The following is a 23,842-nucleotide window of genomic DNA, read 5'->3' as shown; positions in this document are numbered from 1 at the left end:
TATGGAAAGAGTCCCATTTACCATTGCAACTAAAAGAATAAAATACCTAGGAATAAACCTACCTAGGGAGACAAAAGACCTGTATGCAGAAAACTATAAGACACTGATGAAAGAAATTAAAGATGATACCAACAGATGGAGAGATATACCATGTTCTTGGATTGGAAGAATCAATATTGTGAAAATGACTATACTACCCAAAGCAATCTACAGATTCAATGCAATCCCTATCAAATTACCAATGGCATTTTTTAGGGAACTAGAACAAATCATCTTAAAATTTGTATGGAGACACAAAAGACCCCGAATAGCCAAAGCAGTCTTGAAGGAAAAAAACCGAGCTGGAGGAATCAGACTCCCTGACTTCAGACTATACTACAAAGCTACAGTAATCAAGACAATATGGTACTGGCACAAAAACAGAAACACAGGTCAATGGAACAAGATAGAAAGCCCAGAGATAAACCCATGCACCTATGGTCAACTAATCTATGACAAAGGAGGCAAAGATATACAATGAAGAAAAGACATTCTCTTCAATAAGTGGTGCTGGGAAAACTGGGCAGCTACATGTAAAAGAATGAAATTAGAACACTCCCTAACACCATACACAAAAATAAACTCAAAATGGATTTGAGACCTAAATGTAAGACCAGACACTATAAAACTCTTAGAGGAAAACATTGGAAGAACACTCTTTGACATAAATCACAGCAAGATCTTTTTTGATCCACCTCCTAGCATAATGGAAATAAAAATAAACAAATGGGACCTAATGAAACTTCAAAGCTTTTGCACAGCAAAGGAAACCACAAACAAGACGAAAAGACAACCCTCAGAATGGGAGAAAATATTTGCAAATGAATCAACGGACAAAGGGTTAATCTCCAAAATACATAAACAGCTCACACAGCTCAATATTAAAGAAACAAACAACCCGATCAAAAAATGGGCAGAAGACCTAAATAGACATTTCTCCAAAGAAGACATACAGATGGCCAAGAAGCACATAACAAGCTGCTCAACATCAATAATTATTAGAGAAATGCACATCAAAACTACAATGAGGTATCACCTCACACCAGTTAGAATGGGCATCATCAGAAAATCTACAAACAACAAATGCTGGAGAGGGTGTGGAGAAAAGGGAACCCTCTTGCACTGTTGGTGGGAATGTAAATTGATACAGCCACTATGGAGAACAGTATGGAGGTTCCTTAAAAAACGAAAAATAGAATTACCATATGACCCAGCAATCCCACTACTGGGCATATACACAGAGAAAACCATAATTCCAAAAGACACATGCACCCCAATGTTCATTGCAGCACTATTTACAATAGCCAGGTCATGGAAGCAACCTAAATGCCCATCAACAGACGAATGGATAAAGAAGTTGTGGTACATATGTACAATGGAATATTACTCAGCCATAAAAGGAATGAAATTGAGTCATTTGTTGAGACGTGGATGGTTCCAGAGACTGTCATACAGAGTGAAGTAAGTCAGAAAGAGAAAAACAAATATCGTATATTAACGCATGTATGTGGAACACAGAAAAATGGTACAGATGAACCGGTTTGCAGGGCAGAAGTTCAGACACAAATGTAGAGAACAAACGTATGGACACCAAGGGGGGAAAACCGTGGTGGGATGGGGATGGTGGTGTGCCGAATTGGGCGATTGGGACTGACATGTATACACTGATGTGTATAAAATTGATGACTAATAAGAACATGCAGTATAAACAAACAAACAAAAAACAACTAACATTAAACTTTCTTTGGGTTATTTGTATGGAAATATGTTAATATAAATGTTTCAGACATTACATGAAATTTCTAAAAATCTTATATGTTCTGGTATAATGTTATAAGTCATAATTCTAGTTATTACTTTAAAGTGTGTATCTGAGAAATAACTAAATTTCCTTGTCAATTGCATTATTATGAACTTCATCAAATCTTTAACCGTGGACATTTTTAAGTCTTTTTTCATTTACAGACAGTTCTGGGTGTACTCTGATGCTTTTGCAAAAATGTTCCTATAAAAGGGTTTCATCTTCAAGGCATTCATGGAAAAGACTCTGACAAGTACAGGTTTCTGGTAACTGACCGTACTGCTGAACTGAATGAAGAAGCATTTTCAGAACTCTAATGGAAAACTGATGAATTCATAAAAGTGCTAACAAAAGATCAAGATGAAAAAAAAATTAATTACATGGGACTGAGTGAACTGATGAGGATGATTATAATTTTTGTGACTTTCTGTTTGAATAAAAAAAAAATCCCACAAGGACTCAGAGGCAAGAAATATACAAATCAATTTTCACGGCAAAGTAAAAGAGCTGTTACAGTGGAGGATTACTGGACTGAATATCAATATTATGACATAGTATGAGTATGTTTCGTGTTTGGTAATTGCAATCATTGTTGCTTTTGTTGTGGTCATCCATTTACAATGCCTGGTGTCAGTTTAGTTATCTCCTGTAAAAATAAAATACAGTGTGTGTGTGGGAAAAAAAAAGAAAAGAAAAATGTTTTGGAGGTGGATGGTGGTGATGGTTGCACAGACAATGTGAATGTACTTAATGCCACTGAACTGTACACTTAAATATAGTGAAGATGGTAAGTTTAAAAAAAAAAGACGCTACAGACATTAAAAAGATGATAAGGGAATACTATAGACAATTCTGTGCACATAAATTCAATAATTTAGATGAAATAGGTCAATTCCTTTAAAAACACAAACTATCAAAATTCACTCAAGAAAAATAGATGACCTGAACAGTCCTGTATTTATTAAAGTAATTAAGTTTGATTTTAAAAAGCTTTCCACCAAAGGAAACTCCATGCAAGACCATTTCACTGGTGAATTTTACTAAACATTAAAGGAAAAAAATAATACCAATTCAAAACAAAGTAGAAGATGAGGGACTACTTCCCAAGAAATTTTTAAGGCCAACATTACGCTAAAAAACCAGACAAGGACATTGCAAGAAAAAACACTATAGACCAATAACCCTCATGACTAAGGATGTAAAAAATCTCAACAAGATATTAGTAAACTGGATCTAGCAACAGAGAAAAAGAATAATACATATGACCAAGTGGAGTTCATTCCAGGAATGCAAGGCTGGTTCAACATTTGAAATCAATGTAATTCACCATATTGACAAAATAGAGAGTCCAGAAAGAGACCTACACAAATATGGGCAATTGACTTTTTATAAAGGTGCAAAGGCACTTAAGAGAGAAAAGGATATCTTTTCCCCAAATGCTGCTGGAACAATTGGATATCCATATGCAAAATAAATAAATAAATAAACTTCAACCCATACTTTGTACCTTATACAAAAATTAACTCAGAATAGATCACAGGCATAAATGTAAAAAATATAAAACTTTTAGAAGAAAACTTCTGTGACATTGGGTTAGGCCAGAGTTTCTCAACTGGTACTACTGACATTTTGGACCATATAATTCTTTCTTGTGTGTGTGTGTGCTGGGGGGGGATCATTTTGTTCATTGCAGGATGTTTAGCAGCATCTCTGACCTCTACTCACTAGATAGCAGTAGCATCCCCTTCCCAGTCATAACAGTTAAAAATGTCTCCAAACATTTTCAAATGTCTCTTGGGGGTCAAAATCATCTCTGTTGAGAACCACTGGGTTAGGCAAAGAGTTTTTAGACATGACATCAAAAGCACAATACAGAGAAGAAAAAGAATATGATAAACTGGACAGCATCAAAATAAACTCTTCTCCACAAAAGCACTACAAAGAGAATGAAAAATGCAGCCACAGACTGGGAAAAAATACTTCAAAGTCCCATTTCTGATAAAGTACTTATATCCAGAGTAAGGAACTCTCAAAACTCAACAATAAGTATACAAATAACCCAATTTAAATATATGAAAAGATTTGAACAGATACTTCACCAAAGAAAATATATGAATGGTAAATAAGCCCATGAAAAGATGATCACCATAATTAGTAATTAGACAAATTCAAATTAAAATGATATTGAAATATTACTACACATATATTAGAATGGCTAAAATTTAAGGGGAAAAAAAGCTGACAATATCAAGTACTGACAAATATTTGGAGCCACTGGAACCCTCACACATTACTGATGGGAATGTATAATGGTACAACCACTTGAGAAGACAGTTTGGAAGTTTTTTATGAAGTTAAGCACACCATTTACATGCAACTGAGCAATCCAACTCTTAAGAATTTACCTAAGTGAAATGAAAACGTGTGCTCACATAAAAACCTGTTCTTGAGTATTTGTAGCAGTTATATTGATAATCACTAAAAACTGAAGACAATTTAAATGTCTTTCAATGGGTAAATGGATAAATAAATTTTTGCCCACCTATGTCACATAATATATACAGAAGAGAGTTAACATAGGAGGCCTGAAGCTGCTGTCTTTAGAAGGACCTGCCTACAAAGTTGGCCCCTGGCTGGTGTCTGGGAACTTGGCACTTGAACCATTTCCTACGCTATGCCTACACTGTTTATATAAATAATGTGATTTATGCTGAACACTTGCTTTCCTTCTGGCAGTCTGCAACTTTGCTATTTGTTAGGCAGAGAGTATCTACATGACTGCTACCCAATAAAAACCTTGGGCTCTGAGTTGCTAATGCACACCCCTGGACAGAAACATCGCACATGTTACTGCAAGTTTTCACTGCTAGAGAATGAAGCACGCTTGGTGTGTCCCGTTACAGGAGGGAGAGCGCATGGGGGAGTCTGTATATGGATTTATCCAGATTCTACCTGTGTCTTTTACCCTTGCTCATCCTATCACGTATCCTTTCACTGTAATAAACCTTATCCATGAGACAACTATATGCTGAATCCCATGCGTACTAGTATCAATAGGTCTCTAAATGTGGGGGTGGTGTTGGGGCTCCCTGGAACAGAATACTGTTCAGCAATAAAAAGAAACCATTGAGGGGCTTCCCTGGTGGCGCAGTGGTTGAGAATCCACCTGCCAGTGCAGGGGACATGGGTTCAATCCCTGGTACGGGAAGATCCCACATGCCGCGGAGCAGCTAAGCCCATGAGCCACAAATACTGAGCCTGCGCTCTAGAGCCCACATGCCACAGCTACTGAAGCCCGTGTACCTAGAGCCCGTGCTCTGCAACAAGAGAAGCCACCACAATGAGAAGTCCTCGCACTGCAATGAAGAGTAGCCCTCGCTCACTGCAGCTAGGGAAAGCCCGCATGCAGCAACAAAGACCCAACGCAGCCAAAATTAATTAATTAACTAAAAAAAAAAAGAAACTATTGATACATGCAACAACATGGATGAATCTCACATGTCTTATGCCATGTGAAAGAAGCTAGACTCAAAAGGCTATATACAATATAATCTCATTTATGTGACACTCTGCAAAATGCAAAACCATAGCTACAGAAAACAGATCAGTGGTTGGTAGGAATTACAGGTGAGGGAAGAGTCTGACTACAAAGGGGTAGCATGAGGGAATTTCTTTTTTTCTTTTTTTTTTTTTTCGGTCAGTGGGGAAACTGTTCCGTATCTTGGCTACAGTGGAGGTTACACCACTCTATGCATTTGTCAAAACTCATAGACTTTTACACAAAAAAGAGTAATGTTTACTGTAATTAATTTAAAAATAAATTCAACTGAAACAAAATCAATTGCCTTTCTATAACCAGCAACAAATAGAAAAATTAAATTAAAACATAATTTATAAGAGCACCAAAACTATAAAATATCATAGAATAAATCTAATGAAAGACATATAAGACCTCTATGCTGAAAATCACAAAATATTATGGAGAGATTAGAGAAAACATAAACAAACAGATATACCATATTCATGGATTAAAATACTCCAATATTACAAAGACATTAACAATCAAAGTGAAATCCCAGGACAATGTTTTAAATCTACAGGATGATTCTAAAATTATATGGAAATGTAAAGGGCTAAGAATAGCAAAACAGCTTAGCACACAAAGACTGAGTACTTACTCTGCTGTATGTCAATATTCATTATAAAGCTATAATAACTGGGTCTTTCCTGGTGGTCCAGTGGTAAGACTCCACATTCCCAATGCAGGGGGCCCGGGGAACTAGATCTCGCATGCATGCCGCAACTAACAGTCCACATGCCACAACTAAGAGTCCACATGCTGCAACTAAGAAAGTCTGCATGCCACAATTAAAGATCCTGCATGCTGCAACTAAGACCTTGTGCAGCCTAAATAAATATTTTTTAAAGTTTTTTTTTAAAAAGCTATAACAGGGCTTCCCTGGTGGCGCAGTGGTTGAGAGCCCACCTGCCGATGCAGGGGACACGGGTTCGTGCCCCGGTCCGGGAAGATCCCACATGCCGCGGAGTGGCTGGGCCCGTGAGCCATGGCTGCTGAGCCTGCGCGTCTGGAACCTGTGCTCCACAATGGGAGAGGCCACAACAGTGAGAGGTCCGCGTACCACAAAAAAAAAAAAAAAAAAAAAAAAGCGATAACAACTAGACTGTTAGGTGTTGGTAAAAGTTTTAACAAATAGGGAACAAAATAGGGACACCAGAAAAACGACCCTTGATTTAAACATATAGAGCCCCTTGATTCATGGCAGAGTTTGCACCAAAGAGCTGAGGGAAAATTACAATCATCTCAATAGGTGATGCTGGATCAGTTCAGTATATACATGGGGGAAAATAAAACTTGGCCCCTACGTCATGTCATACACAGAAATCATTTTCAGGTGGAGGATGGATATAAATGCAAAAGTTAAAAGAAAAAACTAACAGAAGGCAACTTTGGAGAATACCATCATGTTGTCTGAGTACAGAAAGTTCTTAAATAGGTTACAAATAACTAATTACAAACAAAAAGACTGAAAACTGGACATTAAACTTAGCAACTTTTGTGCATCAATAGATACCACTGCCAGAGTAGAAGTGGGAGAATCATTTGCAACATGTATAACTGACAAAAGTCTTGTATCCACAATAAAGAACTCCGAAATATAAATCAAGAAAAGACAACCAACCTGTAGAAAAATGGACAAGAGGACTCAACAGGCACTTCGCTAAAGAGAATATCCAAAAACATCAATGAACAATCGAAAAGGTGCTCAACCTCTGTAGTCACCAGGGCAATGCAAATTAAAAAACATTTCATCATTATAGAATGGCTGTAATTAAAACGATGGACAATATCAAGCACTGTGAGGATGTGGAGCAACTGGAATGCTCATACACTGCTGGTGGGAGTGGAACTTGAAACCACCATTTGGAAGACGGAGTCTCACCAGAACTACAGGATCTAGCATAACATACACATACTCTATGACAGCAATTTCACATCCAGGCATATCCCAACCAGAAATAAGGACATATACAAAAACCAGCACAATTTGTCACTACCAAAATTGTAACCAACCCAAATATCCATCAACATTAGAACGCAAAAAATTTTTAGTTTAGTCTTACAATAGTTTATTACATAGCAGTGAAAATGAGCAGTGGTTCCGCCACACGCAGCAACATGGATAAATCTCACATTGTAACCTTGAGCAAAAGAGGCCAGACATCAAAGAATACATACTGAATAGTTCTATTTAAATCGTTTAAAAATATATAAATCTATGATGTGAGAAATCATCCTGTTGGGAAGGAGGGTGGGATTATTGATAGGGAGGGAACAAAAGAGAATGTCTAAGGAGCAGATAGATAATGCTCTGTTTCTTGGGGCCTATAGGGTATGTTCAATTTGTGATACACGTTGAGCTATATAAACTTAGAATTTGTTCATTTTCTATATTTTATAAAATTTTTAAGTTAAAACACAAGAGATATATATCTTATCATTTTTTTCAGTTTTCTAAAAACCTCATGAATCACATGATGTCACTTCCTGCCTTGCAGGTACAGAACGGCTTCCTCTATAACACTCACAAGGCTACCTGATCCAGCTCCTGCCTACCTTTCTGTCCTCAATTTGCATCCCTCTTCCCCCTTCCTCACAATGCTCCACACTGGTCTTCTCACTTTTCCTCACACATACCAAACTTGTTCTTATCTCAAGGTATTTGTACTTGTTCTGTCCTCTGCCTGATGATCCTTCCTGATCCTTCTTTGTGCCTATTTCTAATCCTTCAGCCCTCCATTAAAATATCTCTTCAGAACTGCTTCCCCGACTGTCTACCGAGTGTACCACACCCCACCCCACTTTCCAGTCACTCTCCATGCCTGGGGTCAGTCAGCATTTTCTACAAAAGGCCAGACAGTAAAAACTCTAGTCTTTGCAGGCCAGGTGGTCTTGGTCACAATGACTCAAAATTTCCACCTTAGCAGGAAAGCAGCTACAGACAACATGTAAATGAGTGGGCATGGTTGTGCCCCATTGAAACATTACTTATGGATCCTGAATTTGAATTTCATATCATTTCACATGTCACGAAAAACCTGTCTTTTGATTTTCTTCCTCCCAAGCATTTAAACACGTAAAAATGGGCTTCCCTGGTGGTGCAGTGGTTAAGAATCTGCCTGCCAATGCAGCGGACACAGGTCCGAGCCCTGGTCCAGGAAGATCCCACATGCCAAGGAGCAACTAAGCCCATGTGACACAACTACTGAGCCTGCGTTCTAGAGCCCACAAGCCACAACTACTGAGCCTGTGCTCTAAAGCCCGTGAGCCACAACTACTGAGCCTGTGCTCTAAAGCCTGTGAACCACGACTATTGAGCCCACATGCCACAACTAATGAAGCCTGCGTGCCTAGAGCCCGTGCTCCGCAACAAGAGAAGCCACCACAATGAGAAGCCCGCTCACCACAATGAAGAGTAGCCCCCGCTCGCAGCAACCAGAGAAAGCCCACGCACAGCAATGAAGACCCAATGCAGCCAAAAATAAATAAATAAATAAATAAATTTAAAAACATAAAAACGACTTTTAGCTCACGCATAAAAAAGGCAGGCAGTGGGGCCAGATTTGGCCCCTGACCGCAATTTGCCAGCCTCGGCTCTAACCCATGTCCCCGGTCTGCTTTCTTCCCAGCCTTATCCCTAACTAAAATAGTTCAGCTCTTCACATGTTTATCTTCTATCTTTCCCCACCCCTAAAATTTCAACTCCAAGAGGGAGGGGCCTCATCTGTTTTGTTCACCATCGTGTGTTTACTACCCATCTCAGCATCTGACACACAGAAGCCGGAAGAAATGAAGGCCCAAGCCCACCTGGGTGTGACCGTGGCCTTGGCCTGGACCTTGATGCGCTTCTTCCGAGTGGTGATCACAGGAGCCAACACAGGCTCCTCCTTCGAAGACTCTCCAATTGAGGATTCGGGTTGGGCTGACTGAGATCGTAATAAAAGGATTTCTCCTGAGTATAAACTCAGCTTGGTGGCGTGCTCAGGATAGGGCCCGGACCTTAATCTGGTCTGAATGATTTCTGCCTCTTCCTTTACTGGATATCCTACGGTGAACAAGCCTGTGAACAGAAGACACTGGTGTCACTCCCCGGCGTGGCCTGGCCGCCATGCCCTGCTGTGAGACTGCACAGCTCCCCCTCCAGGCCATTACTCTCGCAGTCTGCTGCCTCCCTTTGTCTGGCCCAGTGCTCCCACCCTAGTGCAGCTAGTGGATCAGTAAGTGCTAGCTGAATGGAAGAACAAATCAATCTCAGTTCTGGCCATCTGTCAAGACCCAGCTTTGATCCGTCCTCCCCCACGGGCCTGTGTTTCATTCAGCTTTGTGTCCTTTATAGCACTCAATGTAGAGGCTGGGTACACTATGCATCCATGTTGTTCCCTGTGCCTCCAGACTTAAGTCATTTCCATCTATGTTCTTTGTTGTATTTTTCTTTTGCTTTCTCTGCTAGACTGGCCAAGGGCCTCTCATTTCTTTATTCACTTACCAAACATTTACTAAATGTTGGGCACTGGTCATAAAGATGACCCCATACAGGAGTTCCCTGCCTCTGGGAACTCCAAGCAGGAGTGGGGGGCGGGGATGGGAAAACAAAGAAATATTTATAACGCTAGGTAGTAAGATTTATAATTGTACTATATAGTCTCCTTACCTGCCGCCAGCAGGACGGAGTTCATGAACTGGGACACTGTCTTCTGAAACCGCCTCTTGATCTCTGCCAGGGCCCGACTCATCTTAGACATCTTTTCATCCATGCTGCTGATTCTGTGGGTCATCTGGGGAAAGGCCGAGGGGAAGGGCATTGTCACCTGCCCCGCCAGGAGCTGTCTGCCCAGCCGTGACCACAAGGCTAAGCCCTGGCTTAGAGGATGTGCCACTCCTGCCTGGGACCCACCTCTCTCCCCTCAGCCCAGTGAATCCGCACACACTGACCCAACCCACCTCAAACGTCCCCCCCTAGGGAGGTTGGTTGCACTGGGCAGAACTGTTCCTTGCCTTGGACCCTCACCACTTTCTCTATGCAGCCTGAAGACAGAGGTTAGCCCTTTGTGAAGTGATCAGTTGCGTGGGAGCCTGTCTCCCCAGCCAGACTCTGAGCTCCTAGAGGACAAGGATCAGGTTTTGGTCTCCTTTGTGTCCAAGTGCCCATCGCACAGAAGGCACTCAATTAATGCTTGTTGCACTATGAATAACTGGATGGACAAACGCCTCTCTGGACGTTTGCTGCCTGTCTCCCTCTATCGCACGACCCACAGAACGCTCTTCACCCTGCTGGCCGCTCTCTGCTGAGAGACTGCCCTAGGCCACGGTTACACAGATTGACTGGTTCCCATGGGCACCAAGGCCCAGGCCTCCGGCCTCAGTTCAGGATTACTCCGAAGGGCCACACTGGCTCCGGAGCTCCTATGGGACAATGAGGCCGCCCTGCAGTTCAACCTCTGCCTCTGCCCGGGGCGGAACTAGTTCAGATTCTGGAGTTAATGGCAATCAGGGTGAGACATTTTCTTCAGGAAGGCATTACAGACTTGCTAAGCTACCAGCAATCACTCCCCACATTGAGCTTGCACATCTGCTCATTCCTGTCCTTCTTGCCCTGGGTTCTGGTCACTTTTTACTTTCTTTATCCCTAAACTTCGTCAGCCCTGAAGGCAGGGTCCATGCAGTCTATTATCTCCCACTTCACACAGAGGAGGTGTGAAATAATTTTTCCTCTGCAGAATTGAAGCCTCAGGTGGAGAGAGCAGGGTGAGTGGTGGACAGACTTTCTGAAGAGCGATAAAGTCAGCCACGTATCCCTCTTTGTCAAGTAGGCAGGGCTTCTGTAAACGATGCTCCAATTAATAGCAAAGCCTCAACCATCCTTCTGTTTGTTGGCCCCAACCTCTGCCTCTGGGCTAATTTTATTTATTTATATATAATTTATACCCAGTCTTGCTTCCCAAAAGGATCTGAGGCAGCACTGGGCTAATAAAGCATTTAAATTGAGGCGTTTCCTCGCTTCCAAAGCGCTGTCTTGATAGAAAATTTAGTGAGGAGCCTGGCCGCAGGGCTATAAAAGCTGGGGTTGCCATTCTGCCTATCGCTCTGATGGGTGGTTCCTTCCAGGGTGATGGGTTTAACAAGTTTTCCACTGACAGGGAGTGTGAGGGAAGAGACCACCCTACTCCCACCCCTCAGCTTTCCTAGATGGCCACAGGTTTACTGATGAGTGGGTGACAACCAGCTCCAAACACACACACACACACACACACACACACACACACACACACACACACACGATTGCAGTTGAATGGATTTTTAAAGTCCCAGGAGAGAAGTGTGGGATAGCTGGGTGGGCCTTTACACATCACTATACAAATTGGGAAACTGAGGCCCAGCAAGGAAAGGGAAGGCCTGAGGCCACCTCCTAGCTGAGGCTCTCTGCCAGCCTTGAGATTTCACATAAAAATATTCCAAGATGCTTAACCTAGAAGCTAGGGTCAACATTTGGAAATCCTGTTACCCACAATAAGTCTTCATTTGTTGTCGTTTATCTAGTCAGAAGGTTGTAATATACAGTACACCACCCTGCTCTCTCAAACAGAAGAGGTTAAGACGAGGATGCTCGGGGGCAAGTCAGTCTCCTTGCTCAACATCAACAACTATCCTCTAGAATGCGGTGGTTTTCAGAAGCTGTTTTAATGTATTTGTCTCTTTATCCCTACGCTAGATGTCTCCAAGATGGTTATGCTTTTTGAGTTACAATGTTCTTTTTAATAGATAACTTCCAGCCTCCTTCCGCACTGTCAGCCTCTGCAAGCTTCCCTTAATGAGGACTCCACCTTTAGATTCCCACTGTTCACTAAAAATATAATGCGAACTGCAAGTGTGCCTTTGAACATTCCTGAAGCCACATTAAAAACATTCTCAGGCTTCCCTGGTGGCGCAGCGGTTCAGAGTCCGCCTGCCGATGCAGGGGACATGGGTTCATGCCCCGGTCCGGGAAGATCCCACATGCCGCGGAGCGGCTAGGCCCGTGAGCCACGGCTGCTGAGCCTGTGCGTCCGGAGCCTGGGCTCCGCAATGGGAGAGGCCACAACAGTGAGAGGCCCACGTACCGCAAAAAAAGAAACAAACAAACAAAAAAACATTCTCAGGGAACTTCCCTGGTGGCGCAGTGGTTAAGAATCCGCCTGTCAATGTAGGGGACACGGGTTTGAGCCCTGGTCTGGGAAGATCCCACATGTCGTGGAACAACTAAGCCCGCGCACAGCAACTACTGAGCCAGCACTCTAGAGCCCGTGAGCCACAACTACTGAGCCTGCACTCTAGAGTCCGTGAGCCACAGCTACTGAAGCCCGTGCACCTGGAGCCAGTGCTCCACAGCAAGGGAAGCCACTGCAATGAGAAGCCCGTGCACTGCAACAAAGTATAGCCCCTGCTCACCACAACTAGAGAAAGCCTGAGCACAGCAACAAAGCCCAACGCAGTCAAAAATAAATAAATAGATAAAAACATTCTCAGAAGATGAAATTAATTCTAACAACATATTTATCTAACCCAATACATCAAAAATATGATTATTGCAACATGTAATCAAAATAAATGATCACTAAGAAATGCTACATTCTCTTTTCATACTAAGTCTTTGAAATGCAGCGTGTGCTTTCACTTCCAGCCCATCTCAGCCTGGAATTGTCACATTTCAAGTGCTCAATAGCCATTTGTGACTCCTGGCTACCATATTGGACAGCACAGCTCTGGACCTCTGATTCTAGCTCTCTAAGGCTGCATTTAGCTAAGAAAACATAAGATGTGAATGACTGAGGGGCTTTCCTAGGCCAAGAGGACATGTTCGGTACATGGAACTTAGAGTGATTTCTCTCAGCTGTTCATGGGGGCCTTCAACTGCTTACGTCCTGGTTCTTAGCCATGTTCCAAATTTCAGAGATTACCAGACAAGAGGTTGCCAGAAAAACAAAACATTACTGCAATTTTATGTGAACAAAAATTTTTCTATTATCTATTGCCTTTGATAAGTAAATGCACGTTTTTTTAACATACAAATTGACAGAATGGACTCATTGTCATACAAATTGACGGAATGGACTCATCAATCAGCAGTCATCTCAGCCCTGATGAACTCAAAATCCTGGCGTTGTTTTGCTCTTTGGCATGAGGAATGTAGGCTGAAGTCACTGGCGTCTGAGTTTCCTGGGTGCTCAATGAGATCCCTTTAACGAACCCACCAGCTCCCTCAGCGCCCCTCTCTCCCACACACCACACCAGTCAAGCTGGATCACAAACCTGTGTTGATGCTTTTGCCCCTTCCATTAGAGTGAAAGTATTTCAGAGACTAGAGGGAGTGAGGCTTCTTTCACTTCGACATCCTCAGCAGCCAATCCGGCACACGGCAGGTGCTAATACATGTTTTGGGGTGTTTTTTTTGCGGTACGCGGGCCTCTCGCTGTTGTGGCCTCTCCCGTTCCAGAGCCCAGGCTCTGGATGCGCAGCCTCAGCGGCCATGGCTCACGGGCCCAGCTGCTCCGCGGCATGTGGGATCTTCCCGGACCAGGGCATGAACCCATGTCCCCTGCATCGGCAGGCAGACGGACTCTCAACCACTGCGCCACCAGGGAAGCCCGCTAATACATGTTTATTGAATTAGCTAATCAACTAATGAAGTTGAAATGCTGCTGAAATGTAAGAGCAGTGAAAAAAACAGGTGCAACGCTTCCCTCCAGGAAAAACACAGGTGTTCTCTGTGTCTTGTTTAGATAACATGGGTCTCCAACAAATGCCAGCCTCGCGTGTCCCCGTGTAAAGGGGAGACGTGGGGCTGGCTGCTCCTATGGGCTCTGTCAGCCCTGCGAGCCTGTTGGCATGTAGTGGCAAATGCCCTCACAGTGCAAACGCCTCCTTCAGAGTGACTATAATTTATCAGCCAAACTGGGACACTTCTAAGAGTGAAAGGGATGCTACTAATAACTCCTGGGCTGATAGGCGTAAACCGGGACTGGCCCCGGGAAGACTGGGAGGTGTGGTCCCCCTGGCTCCCACTCCAAGGAGGCTTCTTGAGTGAGCCAATCCCCTGTGTGTAATGCCAGCAGTCAGTGCCACCAAGGAGCCCATGGCCACCCCAGTCTCATGGTGAATGTCAACTATTATCTTCCAGACTATAAACTCCTCAGGGATCAGGGACTTTGTCCCCTCATCCTCTCCATCTCTTTCCACAATGTTGACTCTGGACCAGGCACACAGTAGGATCCACAAAGACCCAGTGAATGAAGAACTGAGTTTCCAGACCCCAACATTGGCTCACCTACCCCCTTAGCAAGTGCTTCATTTGAAGCAGTCCCTGTGCTTCCGGGCAACAGTACCTGTAGGAATCACAGGGAATTCCCACTTTGGTAGAGAAGGCTGGCTTGTAAATAAAGCAGTGTTGGAATGGAGGTGAGTCACTGCTGGGAGGGCTGAGCAAGGGGACAGGCAGACTCTACCTGGGATGGGAAAGGGCGTGGTGGAGAGGGTCATCAATACATGGGCAGTTACGCTATCCGGCATCATATCTCCCTTTTCTGGTAACAGCACCGTGATTTTCCTTTATGGAACACACTCCTGCCTAATCGTTTGCCCGAGTGGTATACCTGGGGCTGATCACACCCCTCGGCTCGGGATGGACATGACTACTCGAGCCTGGCTAGTAAGAGCAACACACATACCTCACCACAGAGAACGTTTCAGGTGCAGGAAGTAGATGGAGCCAATGATGTTGGTGTCGGCACCTCTACTGAAGTGCTTAGCAAAGAGAAGTCCTCTTTTTCCTGGGGAGACCAAAGCTGGTAGAACAATAAGCCTGGAGAGGCTCATGACCATCTTGTCACCATAATAAGAGAAACTCCTTGGAAATAGAGCCAACGAAGAGGAAGGCAGAGCCAAGAGATGGGAAGATCTGATGGAATCCTTTGAGGGCCTGGATCCAGCCATGCCTGATGCTGCCTATCTACAGACTGACTTTTCAGTTTACTGAGCCAATACAGTTTTTTTTTTTTTTTTTTTTTTTGCAGTACGTGGGCCTCTCACTGTTGTGGCCTCTCCCATTGCAGAGCACAGGCTCTGGACGCGCAGGCTCAGCGGCCATGGCTCACGGGCCCAGCCGCTCCGCGGCACGTGGGATCTTCCCAGACCGCGGCACGAACCCGTGTCCCCTGCATCGGCAGGCAGACTCTCAACCACTGCGCCACCAGGGAAGCCCCTGAAAGACTCTTGATAGAAGTTTCACAGAGAAGGTGGTACTAAAGTCAGACAGTGAACGATGAGTACAAGTCCATTAGACAGGTAAAGAGGTGGGGCCTTGTATGGGTCGGGGAGGCAGGAAGAACAAAGGCATTCCAAAGTGACAATCCATGTTGAAACACTCTGGGGTCAGGCCTGGGTGACTGGTCTGTGTGCCTTACCCGTTTATTGTGCGATGTCCCATGCAGACAGCTGTTGGCCGATATGGGGAGTGTTACTGTCTCATTCAGGGAGGTAAAGGTGGCCATGACAGAATCCTGTCCTAGCACCATCAGCTTCATCTGCTCATTCACCTGTGGATGAAGAAACCAGGACTCAGTGGATCCCTGCTTCTGTTGTCCCGCCTACCCGTTCCTGACCGGGTAGGTGGGACAACAGAAAACCACAAAACACAAAACCCCTCTTGGCTGGGGCCTAAGAGCTGTAAGATTTTTCTGGTTATTATGCTAGAATCCTGTTTTCAGGGAGAACACATAAGAATTCCAATTTTTCTTTGAGGGATAAGCAGAAAAAATAATGATGGTTCTTTACCCCTGCCCTTTCCCTTTCCAACCCAAACCTGTAACCAACTGTGAAGGAAACACAGGGATCCAACAGGCGAGTCAGCTTTCGCTCTGGTAGAGTTGGATAGGAGTCAGAAGCCAACACTGTCCCTGAATCTGATGCTGGGTCCACCCAGGCACCAGGTCTGACTAGGAAAGCACGCAGAGCTACCTTGGCAGGGGGACCAGAACTCACCCCTCTGCAGGTGGGTGGGCAGATGGCAAAAGGGAACCTAGCCAGGGCCGTGCCACACATGCTCATTTCCCTCTCCTGCAGTCACCAAATGTGTCACCACTCCTCCCCTGAGGAGGGGCCACCCTTTTTCATCACTTCCAAAATGGTGGGATTTCCTAGGTAGCAGTCCCAGAGAAGAACACAGGGAGGGTGAGCTGCCCTTATAGCAACTCACTCCTCACTAAGAACTCTGTGGCCTGGAGTGAGTCCCAGGTCTGCCTCTGGTTAGCAAGCCACTGGACCTCCCTGAAGCTCCCAATCTTCAATATCAGAGTCAAAATGCTCATGTTAGGTTCAAATAAGATAAAGATTATGGAAATGGCTTTCTAAATCACAAAGGCCCACACCAAACACGAGCAGATATTGTCAGGATGTGGCAGAGCAACACGCACGTAAGGCCCTGGGTGGTTCAGGTGTGCAGAGAGTTATTTATGCACAGTGGCCCCACCAGGGTCTGGGCGTCTGTAGCTCTACAGCCCCTGACCTACACGTGCCCCAGAACTCCTCGGAACCAAGAAAGTGCTCTCCATCTTCACTCCTTCCATTTCCTTCTAGGATTCCACTTGCTGGTCCAGAGATCCACACTCAATTTCCTCACCATCCAGCCCAGCCCCTTCCTCATTCTCTGCAGCCTGGATGCTAGTCCCCTTCCACACTCTGAAAACATCTGATCCATGACCATCTTCCTGCCAAGTGTGTGACATCTTCAAACTTGTAGATCACGCTCACTTAAGAGAGACACTACCTGCTCCAGTTCTCCTTCTAGAGACTGTAGAACAGAGCTGTGAGCTGTGGCTGGGAGCTCAAGCACTGTGGTTGGACACTTGAGGCAGGTTGCTTAGCTTCTCTGAGCCGGGGGACAATAACAGAATCTTTCTCTGGGGCCCTACGCAGATTTCACAGATAAAATAAGCAAAGGGCTTAGCTTGGTAGAGCTGTTTTTAATTATCTTGGTCCCTGGGTGGTTTCTCTTCCTCTTCCCAATGTCCCAACGATGGTGCTCTGTGAACTCAGCCACTGCTCATCTTCCTGGGAGTTTGTGAGCCACATGTATATCACGTGCATATCATCCCCAATCTCTCGCTCTAGGTGAGGATCCCTGTCCAGCGAGAGATGTCCACTGAGACCAATTAGCACATCAAAAACCATATGGGTCTCTGAGCCTCTCAGAAACTGCTTTGTTTCCACCCAGACACACACACTCCATGTGGAGTCATCTATAATTCCCTCCTCCTCTCATTTATCCCCTACAGCCCATTTCTGAATGCCACTGATTTATTTTACTGAAATGGCCCCTTTAAAAAATATTACTAATACCCTCCATCATGTCAAGTCTGGCTAGTAACTCCTTAACTAGTCTTTCTACTAGCCCCATCTGCTGATCTTTCCCTCTCCAGTCAACCTTCCACATAAATGCTGGATGGAGCATACCAGCCCTCAGCTTAAAAACTAACCAGCTGGTTATACTCCCACTATAGCTGAGTCAGGTCCTAACAGGCTGATCCTCCCACAGAACTTGGAAAAAATACAAAAAACAACTACCCAAAGGCTCAGAAGAGTAAGCAAAAGCAGGCAGATTTCGAAGAGTCAACACTTAAAAGGATCAACATGGGATGAGTTCTTTCTGGCCCAAAGAACCAAAGGAGAAAACCTGGGGTCAACTACAGTCACAGAAAAGTAAGGAGAGAATTACACAAGGGACAGAGAAGTAGAGTCCCAAATGCTATGATTAAACAGTCCACAGCTTTGGCTGATCCCTGAACCATGTGTGAGCAGTGAAAACTCGAGGCAGTTTACTTCCAGGGAAACAGAAGACTGAACTGAGATTTGAGCTGCTGCCCACTGCGCGTGAGACAAAGTTTGCATTATGAGTCTAAACAAGCCCATTGCCTGTTAAAACAAAAAAAAATCAACACTCTTCAGAGAAATACATCAGAACTCAGAGACTCTAAAACATAACATCCACAATGTCAGCAATCCAAAATAACTCAACGTGTGAAGAGCCAGTGAAGTGTGAGCTGTTCTCAAGGCAACAAATAACCAATCCTGTCTGATATGTCCCAGATGTTGAAATTACCAGACAAGGCTTTATAGCAGCTAACTTAACTATGCTCAATGAGGCAAAGGAAAATATATTTGTAATGAAAGAAAAATTAGGAAATCTCAGCAGAGAAACAAAAAATATAAAAAACTAAACAGAAATCATAGAGTTGAAAATAAATATCTGGAATTTTTAAACATCACAGGATTAGCATAACAGCAGAATGGAAATGACAGAATAAAGTCAGTGAATTTGGAGATAGATCCATGTAAATTATCCAATCTGAAAAGTAAACAGAAAAATATTGGACAACAACAAAAAGAACAGAGACTCAGGGACCTTTGGGACAACATAAAAGGTCTAAAATACATGTAATTGGAGTCTCAGAAGAAAAGGAAGGAGACTGGAGTGCATTCTTCCCCTAAAACAATGGCAGAAGACTCCCCAAATTTGTTGAAGGATGTGAATTTACAGATTAAAGTAGCTCAGTAAACCCCAAACAGAATTTATATGAAGACAACCACACGCAGACACATCATAGTCAAACTTAGAAAACTAAAAGAGAAAATCTTGAAAGGAATGAGAGAAAATGAACAATGATTTGAATAACTACAAACTTCTCATCAGAAACTATGGAGGACAGAGACAGTGGAACATGTTTAAAATGCTGATGGAAAAAAACGTCAACCAGAATTCCATATCCGGCAAAAATATTCTTTCATAAAGACATTTTTCACATGAAAGAAAACAGAATTTGTTGCCAGAAGATCTCCATTTCAAGAAATGCTAAAGGAAATTTTTCAGGATGAAGAGAAATGATACCTGAGGGAAACTGGATTTTCAGAGAGGAATGAAAATGCTGGGAACGATAAATATCTGGGCAGAAACAAACTTGCCACTGCAGCCTCCAAGACAGCATGCAAACTCCTCAGCATGACATCCAGTGCCTCTCACCTCCACCCCCCTGACACATACAGCTCTTGCCCACTTTTCTTTCATGAGAAGCACTTGTGAACTTTTAACAATGCCACCCTGAGTCCCAACTCCAAGCCTTTACAGATAATATTCCTCTATCCAGAATGCTCTCCCTCCTTCTTATCTGTATCTACGAGAATAATATGCACACACACTCATGTTACAACTCAAGGCCACTTGTGTTCCAGGCCACTCCTGACTGTACCAGCCTCTGTTGTGCATTTCTGTATGCAGCTCTAGGGAACAGAACAATGAACTAAGACACACTGCTGAAACACTTTAGTGTGTCAAAGCACCTTCCCCACCACTGTTTCATTTAGTTCTCACAAAAGCAGTGTGAGGCAGGAGGGAGGCTCTTGTGACCCACCTTGTATTGATGAGCCACCAAGACTCAGAGAAGCTGAGTGGTTTTCAGAAAGCTGCACACCCAGGGTTTGGCAAAGCTGACACTAGTACGTGGCTCCTCAGACCCTCATCCCAGAGTTCTCTGTCCACTTGGCCATACTGACATATAACATATGGTGTCTGCCTGCAACCAATTTATAATCTTTTTGGATTGTAAACTTTCATACGACTACAAAAAGTTAAATAGTAAGGCAATAACTCAATACACTCCTGGACTGGAGATCTTGGACCTGGTCAAGCAATAGAAAGACTTGTGAAAACTACAAACTCCAGAACCCATGACAGACCAACTGAATCACAATCTCTCTAGGGCTGTGCCTGGGATCTATATTTTTGTTAAAGTCCCATGGGTGATTCTGATATGCAGCCACAACTGAGAACCTCTTCATTACATGACTAATTGTACAATGACTGAAATTTGTCATTTCCGTCCGGATTACTTTCTAATCCAGACAGTGGGCACTGGGAGAAGAGAGAAATGGGTGTGGACTGGAGTGCCATGAGAACAGGAAGTCTGAGTAGGGCTTTGAAGGAGGGAAAATTTGGATTGGCAGAGAGAGAAGATGTATTATATTTCAGGACAGTGGGGTAGGAAGGGTGATACACGTTCAAGGAATTGAATGTTTCTGAGCAGTGGTATGGTCTACAGGAATCGAGATATAAGAATGAGAATCCAGTGGTCAACACAGAGGATGAACAGGAAGGGCATGACACAGGATGCTTGAGCCCTACCATGAACTCTAACAGTGCTTCTGTCTGTAACTCTTACCTTGGGTGGATTCTATGTTCTGTGACCTTTCTCTGAATCCCAACCCTATGAGCTTGTCCTTCTCTCACAGCCCTTATACTTTTCTACCACATATTCTTTTTTTTTTTTTTTTTTTGCAGTACACGGGCCTCTTACCGCTGCGGCCTCTCCCGTTGCGGAGCACAGGCTCCGGACACACAGGCCCAGCGGCCATGGCTCACAGGCCCAGCCGCTCCGCGGCACGTGGGATCCTCCCGGACCGGGGCACAAACCCGCGTCCCCCGCATCGGCAGGCAGACTCCCAACCACTGCGCCACCAGGGAAGCCCTCTACCACATATTCTTATTATTCCCCTAGATTTCTGAGTTCCTTGAGGGGTACTGTCTATCTTTCTATCCCCTAGATTGGTGATTTTCAACAACAGGTGATTTTTGCCCCCCAAAGACATTTGGTACTGTCTGGAGATATTTTTGGTTGCCACAACTAGGAGAGGGGGTACTCCTGGCATCTAGGGAGATACTGGTAAATATCCTACAATGCACAGTTATTAAAAGGATTATCCATCTCAAAAAGTCAGTAGTTCCAGGGATGAGAAACTCTGCCATAGGTAAAGTGACAAGCACACTTAATTGCTTTATTAGTATATTAAATGTATTAAGTTATTATTTAATATTAGTAATTAAACATTTATTATTTAATAACTCTTTGATGAATAGCTGAACAACCAAATGAATGAAAAAAGGATTTGTGTCTATCAGCTTCCTTTACCTCTCAGATTTTTTTGTTTCACAGATAGTAAAACTATAAAAACAAAAACTGGGGAGACCAACATAGAATTACTTTTCTTATTGCCACACATAGGCATTAAAAATAAAACTATCAACTACTGTAACAGTTACTTCCTAAAATAAAGGACATTTTAACTATAAAATATAATATCATTAATAATAAAAATAAAACAGGAAGCATATTACCAAGAAAGGTCAGTACAGCAGCCAACAGTTGCTGTAGGCTGGTGAAAAGTTCACTTCAGTCAGCCCTGGACCACTGCCCATCAACGTGGGAACCTCTGATATTACAAGCTCCTTGAGGCTAGGGCTCCTGTCATACAGGTAGCCCTCTGGCTCTTAACGCTGGACAGCCCAGTGGCAAGCCCCACCTCTGCTGCCCAGCCCTACCTTGTATTCCAGAGAGAGCAAAGTCTCCGTCTTGGAGGTCCAGCTCCACTTGTGGACTACGTAGCCCTTGTAGTCGTTGACGGTCCCACCTTCCTCATCCAACACCAAGACGTATGGGCAGCTAGGAGAGATACATAAATGAGGAGCTTCCTCCAGGACCTGGAAGGAAGCCCCCATCACTACAGGCTATAGGCAGGCAGGGCTCTGAGACTCTGCCCCAGGTGGAGGAACTGTGGACTCTTGCAGGTGGCCCTACTTACCCCACCTAACATGGTCTGATGTCCCTTCACACCTGTTGATGCCACTGGGGAGTCTGTTGGGAAGGTCAGATCTGAAGGAGATGGTGGAGGCTCAGGCCTAACCCAAGGGGGAGAGAAATGGAACATGTGCCCGTAGCCCAGGAGCCTGAGCATATAAGATCTCAGGCACCAAAATGGGAAACGGAACAACCGTCACATGAAAGTAAGTCAATCCCTCCTGGAACAGTTCCTTAGGAAAATCAGACAAAATCAACATTTGGCTACCAAGAATATGTGCTACCCATGGCCTCTCCTTCACTGCTTCCTAGTATAAAACACTTCTCTCCCCTAAAGAATTCTTCCATGAATCTAGCTAACAGTGAAGATCCCAGTGCTCTGGGGGGAACAAGTGGAGTACGACTTGGGGAATTTCCCTTCTCATTGGCTATGACATGAATCCAGCAAGTAAGGGCCTCAAAGCATCTATGTCCCTACAGGCACTGCTTTGGCCCTGCCACACTGTCTTCCTAGGTCTCTGGACACTGCCTGGTCCATCTTTTCCCCAGGGGCTCCTACTTTGCACCTCGGTGCCCCACTTTGTCACCCTCAGAGATACTTCCATGGGGCCAAGATTCCCCCAACTGACTTACCAGGCCTTCAGGTTGTAGTGAACGCAGTCCTGGCCTTCAGCATTGAACACGGCCAGGAAGGAGAAGCTGGGTGTGTCATTAAAGAGGCAGGTGATGGCTCTCCCTCTGCAGCACATGGGGATCTGACACACGGCGATGTGTCCAGAGGGATAGCTGGCAGAAATTGTTAAGTAGAACTAACAGAAAACTCTCAGAATTCTGCTCTTAGGTGCCTCATGGAAAGCAAGTCTACATGTCAGTGTTTTAGCTGTTTGGTACATCATTCCCAGTCTTCTGCACTTTGCATAAGTAACAACTAAATGACTATGGAACCAACCATGCCCTGGGTGCTTCCCTGTATCCTCTTTCTACCCCTCACAACCACCCTGTGGTAGGTACTATTACCTTCATCTCACAGATGAGTAGGATTTCCCTGCATGTAAGGGGTTTCCTGAGATGCAGTACTTTCAGTGATAAAACCAGGAAAGTCCCAGACAAACCAGGGTAAGTTATTCACCCAACAGATGAGGAATCCAAGGTGCAGAGAAGTGATCTGCCTTACATCACACCACAGGAAGTGGCAGAGCCAGTATCTGAACTCTGAGGCCAGGATATTTCTAATGCTGCTAGGCTGCTTCCCCTTCTTACCAATCTAGAAGAGTAGACAATGTCTCCCTGTTCATTTCCTACTTAGGAGGCCGCAAGGAGCACTGGTCCTGCCTAAAACAGATATGGTGTGGGCAGCTACTATCCTTTTTGCCAGAATTTCAGAAGTGCCCCAGACAGGAAGAATTTCAGTGATCCTACAATCCCACTCCTGGGCATATATCCAGAGAAAACTATAATTCAAAAAGATACATGCACCCCAATGTTCACTGCAGCACTATTTACGATAGCCAAGACATGGAAGCAACCTACATGTCCAGCAACAGGTGAATGGATAAAGAAAATGTGTTACACACACACACACACACACACACACACACACACACACACACTGGAATATTACTCAGCCATAAAAAAGAATGAGATAATGACATTTCCAGCAACATATAGGACCTAGAGATTAACATACTAAGTGAGTAAGTCAGAGACAAAGACAAATATCATATGATATTGCTTATATGTGGAACCCTAAAAACATGAACTCATTTA

General features: G+C 44.0%; 1 protein-coding gene across 1 annotated transcript in view; it reads right to left on the bottom strand.

The window, feature by feature from the left end:
* Nucleotides 1-23,842, bottom strand: part of C10H3orf20 (chromosome 10 C3orf20 homolog) — an 85,008-nt gene that overhangs the window by 43,033 nt on the left and 18,133 nt on the right. The window contains 5 exon segments of the mRNA XM_065885089.1: nt 9,228-9,480; nt 10,072-10,195; nt 15,857-15,988; nt 21,820-21,940; nt 22,709-22,861. Of these exon segments, the coding sequence (XP_065741161.1) occupies nt 9,228-9,480; nt 10,072-10,195; nt 15,857-15,988; nt 21,820-21,940; nt 22,709-22,861 (783 nt within the window).

Source organism: Phocoena phocoena, chromosome 10, assembly GCF_963924675.1.
Source record: "Phocoena phocoena chromosome 10, mPhoPho1.1, whole genome shotgun sequence".
NCBI lineage: Eukaryota > Metazoa > Chordata > Mammalia > Artiodactyla > Phocoenidae > Phocoena > Phocoena phocoena.
Note: the sequence above shows the minus strand (reverse complement) of the source record. Positions and strands in the feature narration are given on the sequence as shown.